Source organism: Herpailurus yagouaroundi, unplaced genomic scaffold (assembly GCF_014898765.1).
Source record: "Herpailurus yagouaroundi ecotype Mexico unplaced genomic scaffold, PumYag 164, whole genome shotgun sequence".
NCBI lineage: Eukaryota > Metazoa > Chordata > Mammalia > Carnivora > Felidae > Herpailurus > Herpailurus yagouaroundi.
Window position 1 is genome coordinate 35,811,884 of NW_024412405.1, and position 18,507 is coordinate 35,830,390.

At 36.4% G+C, this 18,507-nt stretch overlaps 1 protein-coding gene across 4 annotated transcripts in view; it reads right to left on the reverse strand.

The window, feature by feature from the left end:
* PIBF1 (progesterone immunomodulatory binding factor 1) overlaps window positions 1-18,507 on the reverse strand; it is a 203,488-nt gene that overhangs the window by 161,149 nt on the left and 23,832 nt on the right. For all 4 annotated transcript variants that reach the window (XM_040487375.1, XM_040487376.1, XM_040487377.1 and 1 more), the window contains exon 6: window positions 3,926-4,059. In XM_040487375.1, coding sequence (XP_040343309.1) covers window positions 3,926-4,059 — 134 coding nt within the window. The remainder of the gene's footprint in view (window positions 1-3,925; window positions 4,060-18,507) is intronic.

Sequence of the window (18,507 nt, forward strand, 5' to 3'; positions counted from 1 at the left end):
GTTTCCCTGTAATTAGATTCAGGTTAAGCATTTAGGGCTGAAACACTACACCTGTGATAATGTGTCCTCAGTATGTCACATAGAGTACATAAAGCCTTAGTACACAGAGAGGCACATAAAGAGTACATAAAGCCTTAGTACACAAAGCAGCCATGATGTCATTATGTCCTATGATTGGTGAAAATAACCTTAGTCACCTGTTTAAAGTGGTATCTGCCAAAGTACTCAAATATAAAAGTACTTTTTTGCCCTCTGCGATTAGTAAGTAATCCGTGGGAAACATACTTTGAGAATATATATTTTCCTCCTGAATATACTTTTACCCAATGGTTTTAGCTTCCCCTGATGATTCTGAATCAAATAGTATTATGAGGTTACAAAACGGTAATTATAATATGCATATATATTTATTGGTTGGCATTCCACTGTAAAAACTCTTATTTATTATTAGCATGCACTCAGGATTCTTATTCTAGTCAACAAATTATAATTCATTACTGTTAATATTCATTTTGATACTCAAGTTGTACCATATTTGGACAGTTGAAGCCCCTTCAATTAGCTACTATGGTACTGAATTGGAATTAGAGGTATTGGTATGATTTTATCTGTACAGTGTTAAGCCATCCTCCCAACTCCCTCTCTAATCACCTCTTTACTGAAAGGGCTTAGAAACAATGACCAATGTATCAATGACCAGCACCCAAATCTTAATTTCTAAATAGTATTTCTCACTACAAGGAACCAGGACTCATAGAGGAAGGTCTGAGGCAATGAAATTAGAAAATAAACCTGAGAAAATTATGTTATGCCAGAAAGTAAGAAATTGCTTTATTTATTTATTTTTTTTCTTCAACGTTTATTTATTTTTGGGACAGAGAGAGACAGAGCATGAACGGGCGAGGGGCAGAGAGAGAGGGAGACACAGAATCGGAAACAGGCTCCGGGCTCTGAGCCATCAGCCCAGAGCCCGACGCGGGGCTCGAACTCACGGACCGTGAGATCGTGACCTGGTTGAAGTTGGACACTTAACCGACTGCGCCACCCAGGTGCCCCAGAAATTGCTTTAAAAAAAAAGGTGGACACATCTTTTTAAAATAAAAAAATTTAGGGCGCCTGGGTGGCTCAATCAGTTAGACATCAGACTCTTGGTTTGGGCTTGGATCACAACCTCATGGTTTGTGAGTTTGAGCACCACATTGGGCTCTGCACTGACAGCGTGGAGTCTGCTTGGGACTCTCTCTCTTTCTCTCTCTCTCTCTCCCCCTCCCACCCCCCCCAAATAAATAAACTTAAAATTTTTTTTAACTTAAAAATTAAAAAAAAGAGATGGATACACTTTTTGAAATATAGTATTCCATTTGACTTGTCCATATAGATACACCCAGATCTAGTTTAATGATTTTAACTGCTACATTGAATTACATTATAGAAATAAATCATAACTGATTTCCCATTCTGCTACTGAAAAGTATCATCAATTCTTTTAATCTAATTATAATTAACATCCACATGCCGGTTTCCTTTTGCACATGTGTAAGAATTTATCAGGGACATAAGAGTGATCCCCCCCCCCCCGGGTTTGGTATATTTTTGTAATCAGAACATTTCTTTAATCTCTTCACCCTATTGAACGAACTGAAGAGTTCACAGTTTGAGCCCCTCTTGCTTGTTTGTTTTTCGGTTCCATTTCTAGCACATAAAGATGTTTATCATATTTTTGATGAGGGCTATGTTTTTCCTTCCTAGGTTTTTATTACAGAAAGTAAAACATATATATAAATAGATATGATATAATGAACTCCCTTGCTCTCATCACCTGGCTTCAACAATTACCAATAATTACCATGACTCATCTTTGTTCATTTATCCTTCAAATTCATGACCACTCTGATTATTCTGATGACTTGGCTTTTTAGTTTTCTCTTTTCATGTTTTATCTATTACTGCTACAGTTTTATAGTGGCAGAGAGTACATCAAAACACCAAATCAAAGTATTATCTTACCATCACAATCTACTTACTTTTGAAATGATTCTTTCAAAATCCAGCTTTATTCAAGAGCCACTGATTTCAAGCTCCAATAATTACCATATTTTAACATTTATCCATACATAATAATACACGCAGCATGTCAGTCATGCTGGAAGTAGGAATACCAATCTGATCTTTGAAATTTATTTATGTTGCTATGTAATTTTTAAAGTGTCCATTTGTTTAATAAATATTAAGTGACTACTATATTTCAAGAATCATTTTGGGTGCAGGTACAGACAGCAGTGAACAATTAGAATAATGTCTCTATCTATAAATATTTGCATAAACATTCCTTTACTTGATCTTGCTTTTATGGTACAGTTACTAGTATCAACACCATCTCATGGATGACAAAACTTTGGTTTAGAATGATAACAGATGTACCTAGGGACATATAGCTAAGTAGTGGCTCATTAATGTACAAACAACAGAAAAGTATATTCCAGTAAAAGGAAAATTCTCTGCTATAGCTACTTGGTAGCACTGGCAAATATTCTCAAGAAAAGTTTTATCTTTTGAAGGTATATATGTCCTTTGTCAGAAAGGAATAGTTAAAAAAACTTCAGATAAAACTAAAGTATTTAAATTGGTTCCATAAACAAAAATAATCATCAAGTGAGATTTCAAAAATATTTACACACATGGGACTTCACTGGGTCTCTATCTTCTAAGACATTACATATTAAAAGACAGCAGCAACTTCCAAATAAAATAAAAGTGGATATAAAAATACAATCTAAATCCAACAAACTGCCAAAACCACATACTTTTTGTGCAATGCAGAATAGGGTATACGTCAAGACAATGAAAAGACAAGCCATAGAATAAGAGAAAATATTTGCTAAAGGCATACCTGATGAGTACTGTTATCCAAAATATACAAAGAACTCTTAGAACTCAACAGTGAGAAAACAAACAACCCACTTAGAAAATGGGCCAAAACCTTAACAGACACCTTATCAAAGAAGATACAGATTGCAAATAAGCACATGAAACGATGTTCCACAACAAATGTCATCAGAAAAACGCAAAATAAAACAACAGTGAGACACCCCTAAATACCTATTAGAATGGTCAAAATCCAGAATGCCAAATACTGGCAAAGACATAGAACAACAGGAACTCTCATTCACCTCTGGTGGAACGCAAAATGGTAGAGCCACTTTGGGACAAAAAGTTTAGTGGTTTCTTACAAAACTAAAAATACTTTTTTTTTTTTTAATGCTTATTTTTGAAAGAGAGGGAGAGGGAGACAGAGTGCAAGTTGGGGAGGGACAGAGAGGGAGACACAGAATCTGAAGCAGGCTCCAGGCTCTGAGCTGTCAGCACAGAGCCTGACCCATGGCTTGAGTCCACGAACCATGAGATCATGACCTGAGCTGAAGTCGGACACTCAACCGACTGAGCCACCCAGGTGCCCCGAAACTAAAAATACACTTACCATACAATTGTGCTACTTGGTATTTACCCAAAGGAGTTGAAAACTTATGTCCATACAAAAACCTGATGTGGATGTTTACAGCAGACTTAGATATGACTGACAAAACTTGAAACTAACCAAGACGTCCTTTAGTAGGTGAATGGATGTATAAACTGTGGTACATCCAGACAATGAAATATCACTCACCAAAAAGAAATGAGCTATCAAGCCATGAAAAGACCTAGAGGAAACTTAAATGTATATCACTGAGTGAAAGAAGTCAGTCTTAAAAGGCCCCATATTGTATGATTCCAACTACGACATTCTGGAAAATTCAAAACTAGGGACCCAGAAAAAGAGTAAGGTACAAAGTGGAATTAACAATGTTGATGGTAACAATTCAGGTGACTTTGATGCATACACACACACACACACAAAAGAACTACTGTAGCCATCTTAACTACTCACTTTTTGACTTTACCATAGTTTTCTTGACGGTAGTCCCCTTGCTGAATTAACTGTTTTGTGTCAGCTAATTCTAAGGCCAAACGTTGACATCTAATTTGAAGTTCAGAATAATTTCTTCGATCTTCCTCATAAGTCTGTAAATCAAAACAATAATAAAACATTTCAAGCTAAACATAGTTGACCAAATTCTTTTTTTTTAATATGAAATTTATTGTCAAATTGGTTTCTATATAACACCCAGAGCTCATCCCAACAGATGCCCTCCTCAATACCCATCACCCATCCTCCCCTCCCTCCCACCCCCCATCAACCCTCAGTTTGTTCTCAGTTTTTAAGAGTCTCTTATGTTTTGGCTCCCTCCCTCTCTAACCTCTTTTTTAAAATTTTCCTTCCCCTCCCCCATGGTCTTCTGGTAAGTTTCTCAGGATCCACGTAAGAGTGAAAACATACGGTATCTGTCTTTCTCTGTATGACTTATTTCACTTAGCATAACACTCCCCAGTTCCATCCACGTTGCTACAAAAGGCCATATTTCATTCTTTCTCATTGGCATGTAGTATTACATTGGGGTACAGGTGCCCCTATGCATCAGCACTCCTGTATCCCTTGGGTAAATTCCTAGCAGTGTTATTGCTGGGTCATAAGGTAGATCTATTTTTAATTTTTTGAGGAACCTCCACACTGTTTTCCAGAGTGGTTGCACCAGTTTGCATTCCCACCAACAGTGCAAGAGGGTTCCCGTTTCTCCACATCCTCGCCAGCATCTATAGTCTCCTGATTCGTTCATTTTAGCCACTCTGGCATGAGGTGATATCTGAGTGTGGTTTTGATTTGTATTTCCCTGATGAGGAGCAACACTGAGCATCTTTTCATGTGCCTTTTGGCCTTCCAGATGTCTTCTTTAGAGAAGTGTCTATTCATGTTTTCTGCTCATTTCTTCACTGGATTATTTGTTTTTTGGGTGTGGAGTTTGGTGAGCTCTTTATAGATTTTGGATACTAGCCTTTTGTCTGATATGTCATTTGCAAATATCTTTTCCCATTCTGTTGGTTGCCTTTTAGTGTTGTTGACTGTTTCCTTTGCAGTGCAGAAGCTTTTTATCTTCATGAGGTCCCAATAGTTCATTTTTGCTTTTAATTCCCTTGCCTTTGCGGATGTGTCGAGTAAGAAATTGCTGCGGCTGAGGTCAGAGGGGTTTATTTTTCCTGCTTTCTCCTCTAGGGTTTTGATGGTTTCCTGTCTCACATTCAGGTCCTTTATCCATTTTGAGTTGATTTTTGTGAATGGTGTAAGAAAGTGCTCTAGTTTCATTCTTCTGCATGTTGCTGTCCAGTTCTCCCAGCACCATTTGTTAAAGAGACTGTCTTTTTTCCATTGGATATTCTTTCCTGCTTTGTCAAAGATGAGTTGGCCATACTTTTGTGGGTCTAATTCTGGGGTTTCTATTCTATTCCATTGGTCTATGTGTCTGTTTTTGTGCCAATACCATGCTGTCTTGATGATTACAGCTTTGTAGTAGAGGCTAAAGTCTGGATTGTGATGCCTCCCGCTTTAATTGACCAAATTCTTTAATGAATTCTTCTGTTATGCTGTGAATGTCCTTGCAATTACAAAAAAAATTTCAGGGGCACCTGGGTGGCTCAGTCAGTTGAGCGTCCCACTTCAGCTCAGGTCATGATCTCACAGCTTGTGAGTTCGAGCCCCGCATCAGGCTCTGTGCAGATAGCTCAGAGCATGGAGCCTGCTTCAGATTCAGTCTCCCTCTCACTCTGCCCCTCCCCCGTTCATGCTCTGTCTCTCAAAAATAAATAAACATTAAAAAAAAATTAAAAAAATTTTTTTTTTCAATTCTTCTGTGTAGTATTTATTTCCCCTACTTGAAGACAAATTATCTTAAACTGACAGAGTAGGTTGTAAGTTTGTTTATTTAAAACTTGAGCTCTAGTTTTCATAGAAAAAAATAGGGCAACTGCTTTGGTTACTAGAATAACACATAAAATGACTACCAATGTTAAATGGCTGTTTTTTGTTTGAGTAACCATTAGACACTAAAGACCCAGAAACAAATAAAACACAGCTGCTGTTCTTGAGGAGCTCACAACTTAGAGATGAGGAGACACCTGAAGATCCAGTATCTACAATGAAAAATAGTTACTGAAGAGATTAGTCATGCAGTTTCAGTGGTGGTATTCAGTAAAAGAAGGAATTTTGTGGCACTTGGAAAGTTCTTCTGTGTCAATCTTCCTTTCACCCACCAGAACGCTATAGGAGAGCGGTTATTAGAAGGGAACAATCGTCAAAAACCACAACCTAGCCTGGCTTACCACAAACCTCCTATCTCATCATTTCTCATATTCACCTATCACCCTCTAACCCTAATGAAGAGCTGAAGTTTGTAACATGGCATGCTTCCTCTAACCTGTTCTCACTGCCTAAATAGCTGCATATTATCTGAACTTTTATTTGCCACCTCCAGAGCACCAACTGCACTGTAGCATCAGATTAGTTTTCTATGTACCTCACCAGAGTGTAAATGTCTTAAGGGCAGGGCTTTGTCTTATTCACCACTGGATCGCCATCACTTTACAAGGCTTTTAGTATACAGGAAAAATCAAATGAACGCTTTTGAATAAATTAGGAAATAAATGAATATGGAAATGAGAGGAAAAACAAAACACAGAGACAGAGTTCCTCCTTATTTCTGCCCTTTGAACTTATCAGATCTTGCCAGCGACTGTCAACTCCACCCCCAGAACCTGTCATGATTAATGCATCCTGTTCCAAGTCATTCGTTAGTAGCAGACCAGGTAAGTGTGGCCACATTCATTCCACAAATACTGACTGAATTATTTCTATATGACTATTCCTAGATGAGGCTCTGTACACACAAAGATGAGTAAGATACTCTGCTTTTGTCCTTTTCAAACTATTAAACATAACTTTGAAATGTTAGCTCCCAAATTTCTATCCAAGGGCTGTCTGAGAAATGCATTATGGAAAAACTATCATGGTGTGTGTTTTGTTTTGGTATAATATTATGTTCTTATACTGAGAAGCTCCTCCTAAGACTGGAATGTTACTATAGTATTTATGATAGGATCATAACTGAAGATACTCTATCATATCCCCTACGGATTATCACATACATCATTTTAGGCCTAAGTCCCAGAAGATACTTCAGTTCCCCTGAAGAATGCTTTATCCTTCTAAATGCTATTAATCATGTAGCTGCTGTGGAACAGTGTATAGTATGACAGTTGGGAAGGCAAGCTCCAGAATTCACATGTCTAGAACCGAATTACCTGCAGTTAAGACTTTGGGCAGGTTTACCTCTCATGTTCAGAGTCCTCATCTACCTCACAGAGTGTTGACTATATCAAGTAATACATCTATAGTGCTTACAAAAGTGGCTAAAAATAGTATATAATCATTAACTATAAATTAATATAGTACTTCAATTTTACTTTGGCTTCCAGAGAGATTCGAGGCAAATTGATAGCTCAACTTTAAAAACTGCACAAAGACCAAACAGAATCCTGGAGGAATATGAACATTTAAAGGGTGGCCAGAGGACAAAGAGCAGAAGGCACCTGAGGGAGTATTCACAGAAATAAAGGGTATTACACGCTATGACTGTGTACAACTTCCAGGTGAAGGCTAAAGAGAATAGGGAAGATTACTTTGTATCATCCCTATACATCCTCCCCTGGTTTGAACTCAACATCAACTTATTTGGGAAGACTCAAGCCCCAAATCTGAGTTTGATGTTTGTCTTATATTTTTCCATAGCACCTGGTTCTTTCTGTCAGAAACCCTATCATATGTGCTATGAGCAGCCATTACTTGCCTTCTACATCATAAGAAAAAATTTAAGGAGGTTTTCCATAATCCTAGTACCTAGTACTCTGCCTATTATACTAGAGTTTGCAACTAATGTCTGTGGACAGGAGCAAAAGAGGACATTGAAGTGACTAAAGCGAAAGAAGTAAACAATATTTTCAAACATAAAGGGGCACACATAAAATTTCCAGTCATCAAACCCTAAGAGAGAATTTCCATGTTACAGTAAACCAGTTAACAGTGTCTCAATTTCCTTTTATAATAAAGAAAAAAAAGTTATATGGGAAAAATAAGAACAGTCCAAGTCACTGAGAAGATTTAAACTGTTTGACAGGTTTCTACATATCTAAAATGGAACTGATTTTGACTGCCAGGATTAATGTTATCTTTTTCCTCTTCTATATTATTCATATGAGGAAATAATAGAAGGCTATCTCCAGACTGAAAAAAGTAAATGTTATTGTAATTGCATGTTTTCTTCTCTTTCCTTTTTTTTTTTTTTTAATTTTTTTTTTCAACGTTTATTTATTTTTGGGACAGAGAGAGACACAGCATGAACGGGGGAGGGGCAGAGAGAGGGAGACACAGAATCGGAAACAGGCTCCAGGCTCTGAGCCATCAGCCCAGAGCCCGACGCGGGGCTCGAACTCACGGACCGCGAGACCATGACCTGGCTGAAGTCGGACGCTTAACCGACTGCGCCACCCAGGCGCCCCTTTTTCTTCTCTTTCCTATAACCCTCATCCTTCCTCACACCCACCTAAGACGTGGGTTTCCTTGAAGACCTGCTTTATCTCTGTACACCAAGTAACCTTTCATAGTAGTTATACTAGCAATGTTCGCAAAAGGAACTAATGTTGAAATATAAATGGACCATGTATCACTAGCATTTAAAATAGTTTCAGATGTAGAAAAAAATGACTTTAAAAGTATTTAATACATTATCAGTTTTCCAAGTGAAATTACAGAATACTATCATAAATCTGCAAATAAAACACACCTTCTGAAACAATAATATATATGCAACATATATGCGGAATTTTGAGACAGCACAAAAGGAGCTTTTATTCTTGATTTGGGTGGTGGATGTATTCATTTTGTAAAAATTCAATTAAGACTTTTTTTATGTAGGTTACACACATTTAAAAAGTGAAACAGGGGCACTTGGGCGGCTCAGTTAGTTGAGTGTCTGACTTCAGCTCAGGTTATGATCTCACGGTTCGTGGGTCCGAGCCCCGCATCGGGCTCTGTGCTGACAGCTCAGAGCCTGGAGCCTGCTTCAGATTCTGTGTCTCCCTCTCTGTCTCTGTCCCTCCTCTGCTCATACTCTGTCTCTGTTTCTCTCTCTCTCTCTCTCTCTCAAAAATAAGTAAACATTAAAACAATTTTTTTTAAGGTGAAATAAGAGGCTTCAAACAGGAAAATGTTAACTGGGGAGAAGTTCTTCAAGGGTGCCTGAAAAATAGGAATGGAAAGCATGAGATGTGATAATCACATCAAAGTGGAATGAGCAGGATGAAAGTGGGTAGTGAAGAGACTCACTTTTTTTACTCTATGTATCTCTCTACAGTTTGTTTGACATTAGAAACTGAAAATGTTATATTATGTAATGTTTTAGCAAATTTATCAACTATTAGAACTTTCAAATTTGTAATGAGATGCCCTTTCTTTCCAAAAACAGCAGCTAAGCATTTTATTATTTTTTTATTTTTTATTTTAATGTTTATTTATTTTTGAGAGAGACAGACAGAGGATGAGTGGGGGAGGGGCAGAGAGAGAGGAAGACACAGAATCCGAAGCAGGCTCTAGGCTCTGAGCTGTCAGCACAGAGCCTGACGCGGAGCTCAAACTCACAGACTGTGAGATCATGACCTGAGCCGAAGTTGGACGCTCAACCGACTGAGCCACCTAGGCGCCCCAAGCATTTTATTATTTTTTTAATGTTTATTTATTTTTGAGAGACAGAGAGAGAGAGAGAGAGCACGAGTTGGGGAGAAGCAGAGAGAGATACACACACAGAATCCAAAGCAGGCTCCAGGCTCTGGGCTGTCAGCACAGAGTCCGATGCGGGGCTCAAACTCATGAACTGTGAGATCATGACCGAAATTGGACGTTTAACTGACTGAGCCACCCAGGTGTCCCACAGCAGCTAAGCATTTTAGATTTACAGAATTTCAGAAATGAAAGATAGCCTGGAGATAATCTACTACAATCTTATTTTCAAGAAAAGAATATTAAAGCCTAGAGGGGTTAGAAGATGTGTCCAGGATTCCAGGGCTAGGAGAGGCTGAACTAGAATCTATGTTCTCAAATTCATACATACTTCATGCTTTTAATTTCAAGTTTCTGGTTTTTGAGAATCAATTCTCTACAAACTATAAAACCATTGTTGGAAGTTAATATTATTATTTACTGTTCAAATCTAGGGTGTTGAAAGCACTTCAATTGCAAATTTTATGGGTTCAAATATGGCATATGCATAAATCAGTTAATTTTGGACTCCCTTCCTTTAAAACAATTACTACACTCATTTCTTAAATACATAATAAAGACCATTTGACAAAATAACATCAAATCTAAATGTTTTCTAGAAAAAGTTAAAAAGTATTCAAAGATGCAATTAAATAGGCACATTTTAACAGTCAAGCTGCTGTGTAAACCAAAAGGCAATTACTTTAGGTATAATGAATTTCTAAGCATCATTTAAATCTTTTGTCTTTCACACCACTTAAACTGAGAAGAGAGTGGTAACCTATGTGTCAAAATAAATCTTTAATAAATGAAGTGATCTCCTGCCTGTGGGGAGATAGGGCAGTTAAGGAAATTGGAAAGGTGATATGGTGACATTTACCTTAAGGTCAATGGTTCAAATCAGAAGCCGTTTACACTGGAAAGCAGTTTAATGAATGAGAAGAAATGGTATGGTTAGCCATTCTGGGAAAATGAGAATTCATTCCTCAGAATTCTCACAAGTTTCACATTATCTATAATCTACTCCAAGCAACTAAATATGGAAAAGACCAAGAAACCTAATTAACCTTTGACTACTATAGACTGACCTTTAAGTAAGTGTCTGTTTTATGGCCAGAGACTACTATTTGTTGTTGCTATGATCCTCAAGAAATATATTATTTACACATTTTTTTTTACTCCTTCTAAAGTCTTAAAAAAGACAAAACTGAAGTATTAAAAGTCTACCGTGCGTTAAAAAGAAAACAAGAAGATTTAATGATTTTTTTGTTTTACATGATAATATATGATATTTTTAATAAATGATAATAAATGATAATTTTTAATAATATCTATTTCAGCCAGCAAATGTGAATTCAAACATGAAAGCTTAAGCTTTTCTAAAGGAAAAATTAAAAAATTTAGAGGAATGACGAAAGGTAACTTCAAGTGCGGTGGAGGTTAGATTGGGATAAAGAGATATGGGTTCAAATCTGTCTGCACTGGACTTTTCTAGCGAGTCAGCTTCTCTGAATCTTAACTGCTGCCTCCACAGAGCGAGTACACTAACGCATTTAGTGGTTCATTAATTTTCATGTGCCTACTACCGTAGGACACGTTATATTACTATTGCTCCCAACTAGCTCATGGATCTAGCAGAACCCTCCACTGCTGAACAATATGTTGTGTTGGGAAGCAATTTTTATAGCTTACATTTTATTCAGCAAACTACTGAAAGAAATTTGAAATACTGTTTTTTTTCAGTAGGTATTGACCCAAACATGATTGAATCAAACAAATTTAAATCCTAACATTTTAAATGAGACCAATTTGCTAAATTATCTTTCAAATCTCACTGATTATTCCAAGAATGTAAGTATATCAATTTAAGAAAGTATGGCTTTCAATGCCTTTCAAGGGATTTAGATAAGCATTAAAAGTATGAACGCAGTACAAAATGATCAAGATCATACCTTGCTATGAGATCAGACAATGCTATGAAACTCAAAATCAACAACAAAAAATTTGGAAAGACCATAAATACTTGGAGATTAAAGAACATCCTACTGAAGAATGAATGGGTTAGCCAAGAAATTAAAGAGGAAATTAAAAAGTAAATGGAACCCAATGAAAATGAAAACACGACAGCCCAAAACCTCTGGGATGTAGCAAAAGTGTGAAGTATAAGAGGGAAGTAAAATATAGCAATCCAGGTCTTCCTAAAGAAGGAGTCTCAAATCTCAAATACACAACCTAACCTTAACACCTAAAAGAGCTGGAAAAAGAACAGCAAATAAAGACCAAAACCAGCAGAAGAAGGGAAATAATAAAGATTAGAGCAGAAATCAATGATATTGAAATTTAAAAAAAGTCAATAGAACAGGAGCTAGTTCTTTGAAAAAATTAACAAAATTGATGAACCCTTAGCTAGACTCATCAAAAAGAAAAAGGACTCAAATAAATAAAATCATGATAAAAGAGGAAAAATCACAACCAACACCACAGAAATACAAACAATAGTAAGATAATATTATGAGCAATTATATGCCAACAAATCAGGCAATATGGAAGAAATGGACAAATTCCTAGAAACATATAAACTACCAAAACTGAAACAGGAAGAAATAGAAAATTTGACCAGACCTATAACCAGTAAAGAAGTTGAATCAGTAATCAAATATCTTCCAAAAAAACAAGAGTCCAAGACTGGATGGCTTTCCAGGGGAACTCTACCAAATATTTAAAGAAGAGTTAAAACCTATTCTTTTGAAGCTCTTCAAAAAACAGAAATGAAAGGAAAACTTCCAAACTCATTATATAAGGCCAGCATTACTTGATTCCAAAACCAGACAAAGACCCCACTAAAGAGGAGAACTACAGACCAATTTCCCTGGTGAACATGGTTGCAAAAATTCTCAACAAAATACTAGCAAACTGGATCCAATGGTACATTAAAAGAATTATTTACCATGATCAAATGGGATTTGTTCCTGGGATGCAGTGCTTGTTCGATATCTGCAAATCAATCAGTGTGATACATCACATTAATAAAAGAAAGGATAAGAACCACATGATCCTCTAATATGCAGAGAAAGCATTTGACGAAATACAGCATCCTTTCTTGACAAAAATCTTCAAGAAAGCAGGGATAGAAGGATCACACCTCAAGATCATAAAAGCCCTATATGAAAGACCCACTGCTAATATCATCCTCAATGGGGAAAAACTGAGGGCTTTCCCCCTAAGGCCAGGTACACGACAAGGATGTCCACTCTCACCACTGCTATTCAGCATAGTGTTGGAAGTCCTAGCCTCAGCAATCAGACAACACAAAGAAATAAAAGGCATTCAAGTCGGCAAGGAGAAGTCAAACTTCCACTCTTTGTAGATGACAAGGAGAAGTAAAACTTCCACTCTTTGCAGATGACACGATACTCTATGTGGAAAACCCAAAAGACTCCACCAAAAAACTGCTAGAACTGATCCATAAATTCAGCAAAGTCACAGGATATAAAATCTAATAGTTTTATTTTTTTAATGTTTATTTTAGTTTTGAGAGAGCCAGGGAGGGAGAGAGAGGATGTGTGTGCATGAATAGTGGAAAGGCAGAGAGCAGGAGTGAGAGAATCCCAAGCAGGCTTTGTGATTAGCTTGGAGCTCGATGAGCAGCTCAATCCCACAACTGTGAGATCATGACCGAAGCAGAATCAAGAGTCAGACACTTAACTGACCGAGCTACCCAGGTGCCCTATTTTTATAATTTTTTATCTTTCTTTCCTCTTTGCCCTACATCCCATGTAACTTGTGTTTTTCTCTATTTTCCTTCATATACTTCTCCATGAGTTCATATACTCGTGTGGACGCTCAGAGGAAGGAGGCGTTGCTGGTTATTAGTTTCCTGATCAAAAGAAAAAAAAAAAAAGTGGGGCACCTGGATGCCTCAGTTAAGTATCTGTGCAACCAGACTCTTGATTTTTGCCTCTGGTCATAATCTCACAGATGGTTGGGGAGATCCAAGTCCTGATCCACACCCCCATCGGGCTCTGCCCCCATCTGGCTCTGCATTGACAGCACAGAGACTGCTTGGGGTTTTCTCTCTCTCTCTCTCTCTCTCTCTGCCCCTCCACCACTTGCTCTCTCTCTACCAAATCAATAAATAAAGCTTAAAAAAAAAGTGTTGAATATTTTGTATCCAGGTTTAGTCATTTAGCAATTTACCTTGTGAAAATCCTAAATTAACTGATATTCTCCAGTTCATTCTATAAATTCCTGCACAATATTCTATGGTATAGCCTGTACCATGGTTTTTGTAACCATTTCCTTGCTATTGTATTCATGGGCATTTATTTTGTCTCCAGTCCCTCTTTTCCCCTTTCAGCGCTTGTTGCCAGAAACAGTGCTGCAATAAATCTCCTTATACAAATATCCTTTTGCACTAGTACTTCACCCTGTGGGACCCAGTCTCAGTAGTGAGGTTACTATGTTGAAGGATGCTCACGTTCCATTTTAATTGATATTGGTAGATTTTTTCCAAAGAATGCATATAGCAGTTCACTTTTCCACCAGCAACATGTTTATCTTTTTCCTTTAGAAAAAGGTACACATATTTATTAGGTCTTTTACATTTTTGCCCACCTGAGTTCTCACTGATACTTTAATTTTATTTCCCCCAATGCTACCTAGTTCGAGCATCTGGCTATTTGAATTTGCATTTTGTGAAATGCCTATTCATAGTCTTTGCCTATGTTCCTTTGGGCTTGTCTTTTTCCTATTAATTTATAAGAGCTTCAAATAATGCTAGTATTAACTTTTCATCATCTTCATTCCAATTTTTTCCCAAATGCATACTTTAAACATTAAACTTTGCCTATGCTTTATTATTATTATTATTATTATTATTTGTCTTATTCTTTTAAAGCTTTTTTGTTTCCTTGTCTTGGCTGAGATTACCCCAACCTCTAGGACAGCACTGTCCAACAGAACTCTTCTTCAATGAAAAAAATGTTCTGTGTCTGTACCATCCACTATGGTACTCACTAACCACTTGTAACTAGTAAGTCTGAGAAAATGAATTTTAATTAACTTAAATTGAAATAGCCACTTGTGGCTCTGACTACTACACTAGACAAGTGACTTCCAGAACTTAGCTACTCATACAAAGTTCAGTCCACTAACTGGCATTGGACAATGAGCACTAGTAACATCTGTGAACATGCTGTGAACAGTCTCAGGCCTTATCCCAGAACTATTATATCATTTTCATTTTAACAAGATCCCCAGGTGATTTTTATTTACATTAGAGTTTAAGAAGCACTGTTAATATTCACTTAAATTAGGGATTCTTAATACTTTCTTGTGCCATGGACTCCACTGGCATTCTAGTGATGCCTGTGAACCCTTTCTTTTTTAAAAATTTTTTTAATGTTTATTTATTTTTGACAGAGAGAGAGAGAGAGAGAGACAGACAGACAGACAGACAGAGCACGAGTGGGCGAAGGGCAGAAAGAGAGGGAGACACAGAATCTGAAACAGGCTCCAGGCTCCAAGCTGTCAGCACAGAGCCCAATGTGGGGCTCAAACTCACAGACCGGGAGATCATGACCTGAGCCGAAGTCAGATGCTCAACCGACTGAGCCACCTAGGCGCCCCCCATGAACCCTTTCTGAGAGTGTTTCTAAAAGCAAAAATTAAAATTTACAGAATTATGAAGGAAACAAATCATACTGAAATAAAACTATCAAAGTATTTTTAAGAGTTATGTAATATGTCCTGGGGCGCCTGGGTGGCTTGGTTGGTTGAGCACCCGACTCTTGATTTCAGCTCAGGTCATGAGCTCACAGTTGTGGATCAAGCCTGGCATTGGGCTCTGTGCTGAGTGTGGAGCCTGCTTAAGATTCTCTCTCTCTCTCTCTCTCTCTCTCTCTCTCTTTCTCTCTCTCTGCCCCTCTCTCCCATTTGCTCTCTCACTCTAAAAATAAATACATAAAATAAAAATAAAAATTGCTCATCTAAAAAAAGTTATGTCCTTCTTTATGAATGCATTAAAGGTAAACTTGGCGAGGGGCCTAGTAACTACAGTAATATTGAAGTAGTGATGAGCACAACTCTATTTAAAGATTTCTGCAATAACTAATACTGTGATGAAAATATGTGATTTCTAATGTTGACAGAGTGTCATAGGTAGCGGCAGTCCTACTGTGGTTTTTGCTTATATCTGTTATTGAATTAAGAGCTAACTTTTAGTTAGAAGTGAAAATAATTTTTCCATACTACCTGAAGGCATGTGGACCCGAAGAATCTGTGTTACTGTTCAAGTAATGGCCTAGATTTTCTTCTAAAAATTTTAATTCAACGGGAATTAATATTGGTGAATGGTATAAAATGTGAGGACACCTTTTTTTTTCCCTTAAATAGATGAATATCCAGTTATGCTAGGACCCTTACACTAAATAACCATTCTTCTTCAACTGAATTAAACTACCACTGTTGTGGAATATAATTAGATCTACTTCTGTATTCAGTTCCACTAACGTTTGTTTGTTTCTATGCCAGTATCACATTTAGTTTATATATTAATTTTGAAGTATATAGTGGGGTCTTGGTTGGACTAGTACCTCAACTTTCCCCACCTCTCATCTTTTTTTTTTTCACATTTTTCTTGCCAGTTCTGAGACACGTTTTTTTTTCGTATAGACTAATTTATCCCATCTCAATCCTTGTACAACGCTTCTCCTCTCTACCAAAAAAATAAAAAACAGAGGCACCTGGGTGGCTCAGTCAGTTAAGCTTCTGACTCTTGGTTTTGGCTCAGGTCATGATCTCACAGTTCATGGGATCGAGCCCACGCAGAGCCTGTTTGGAATTCTCTCCCTCTCTCTCTCTGCCCCTCGCCTACTTGCAGTCTCTTTCTCTCTCAAACTTTATAAAAATTAAACAAAATAAAAACCAAAAAACAATAAAAGTATTGGGATATAAACTAACTGCATCTGATTAATATGTAATAAGAAAAAAGTAATAATTTTATGATCTTAGTCTCCCTCCTAAAATATGGTGCTTCCAAATTCAACACTAAGATTTTACAGTTTTCTTCATAGAAGTCCATTACCTTCCTTACAAAATGAAATATTTTTCTCCTGTGCCCCTCTATAGCAGTTATTGAGCAGTTATTTCTCTAAGGCTAGAGAAAGACTGATTATATATTAATCTTGTATTCAGTCACAATATCAAATTTCTGCATTAATTTCAGCTGTTTTTCAAACATAACACAGAAAAAATTTTAAAATCTCCTTTCAAATTTATATATGGATAGTTTTTTCTTCTTAGTGCATCTGCTAAGGCCCTCCAAGACCATGTTAGCTAATAATGAGCAACCCAATCTGTGTTTGGTTACTGATGTTAACAGAAGAAGGTTTTATTGTTTTGCCATTTAGGATAAATATTTTTTGGTTAACATTTTGTTTGTAAATATTTAAGTGTCTTTAATAGGAATAGTTGCTAGATTTTAATTTATCATCTTTTATCATCTACTTATACAATCATATGATTGGTTTTTCTCCTTCAACTTGCTAATGTAATAGATTATCCCTTCTATCCTAGAATATACTTTAATCAATACAATGCTAGAATTCATTTTATTTAGAACTTTTGCATGTGTAGTAATAAGTAAAACTGGCCTATAGATTTGTTCTGTTTTGTTTTTGCACCATCTTTCTCAGAGCTTTCCATCTTTTTCAATAGTTTGGTGTAGTTTAATCAACTGGAATCAGCTCTCCTTGTGGAAATTAGCTGTGAACCTATCTGGGTAATCCATCTGAGAACCTAGTAATTTCGTCAGTAATACATCTTTACTCACTTTCTAATGCCTCTATAGTGATTATTCAAGTTCTCCACTTCTGTTGATTTTAGTCATCTATATCTTGTTGGGACATTTCACTTTTCTTTCAGTTTTCAAGCTCATTACCACAGAGCTATATTTTCTTAACATACAACCATTCTGTACTCCTTGTTTTTCTTTCTTTCTTAAAATGACTACTGCATGTCTTTATTTTTCATCTTTCTCTTTAACAGTAAAAGCATTTTAAAGCTCTAGATTTTCCTCTGGCACAGCTTTAAATGTCTCAAGGATTTTGATGTAAAATGTTCTCATTTTCATTGTTTTCTTGTTTTACTTTCTCTTTGATCTAGAAGATATGCTGAACTTCTCAGTAAGTTTATTCCCCCTACCTTTTAATTATCTCTAGTTTTACTAAATTATGATTTTTAACAGGAACTATAAAATCTGTACTTAAAATGTGGTCAAGTTTATACCTGATAGTTTTGTAAACTTCCTAGTGACAAAAAAAATTCTGATTAGAGAACATTGAGCTTTGTATATAGCAACTAAATCAAAATTATTGACTGAATTAATTCTTCTAGTCCTTACTTTTTTTAATCTATTAAATCAATCTACTTCTGAAGAAAGTAGATTATAAACTTTCCCAGCATTATTACTTCATTAAGTTCTTGTTTTTCTAAAAATTTTTTCTTTATAATTACTGTCATTCGATATGCACAAGTTGATGACTACAAAAATCATCTTTTATTATTTTTTTGTTAATGTTTTGTAGTTTTTATCTTAAATTATACCTTATCTGATATTAATATTACATTCCTGTTGTCTTTTTTCATAATTGTTAGCCCATCCCTTTATTTTTCAATCTTTATCAATATAAATTAAGCATTTTCTCAAGATAAATAAAACTGTGTTTAGTTTTAAAGGTCAACATAAAAGTCTCTATTTCAATAGAATACTT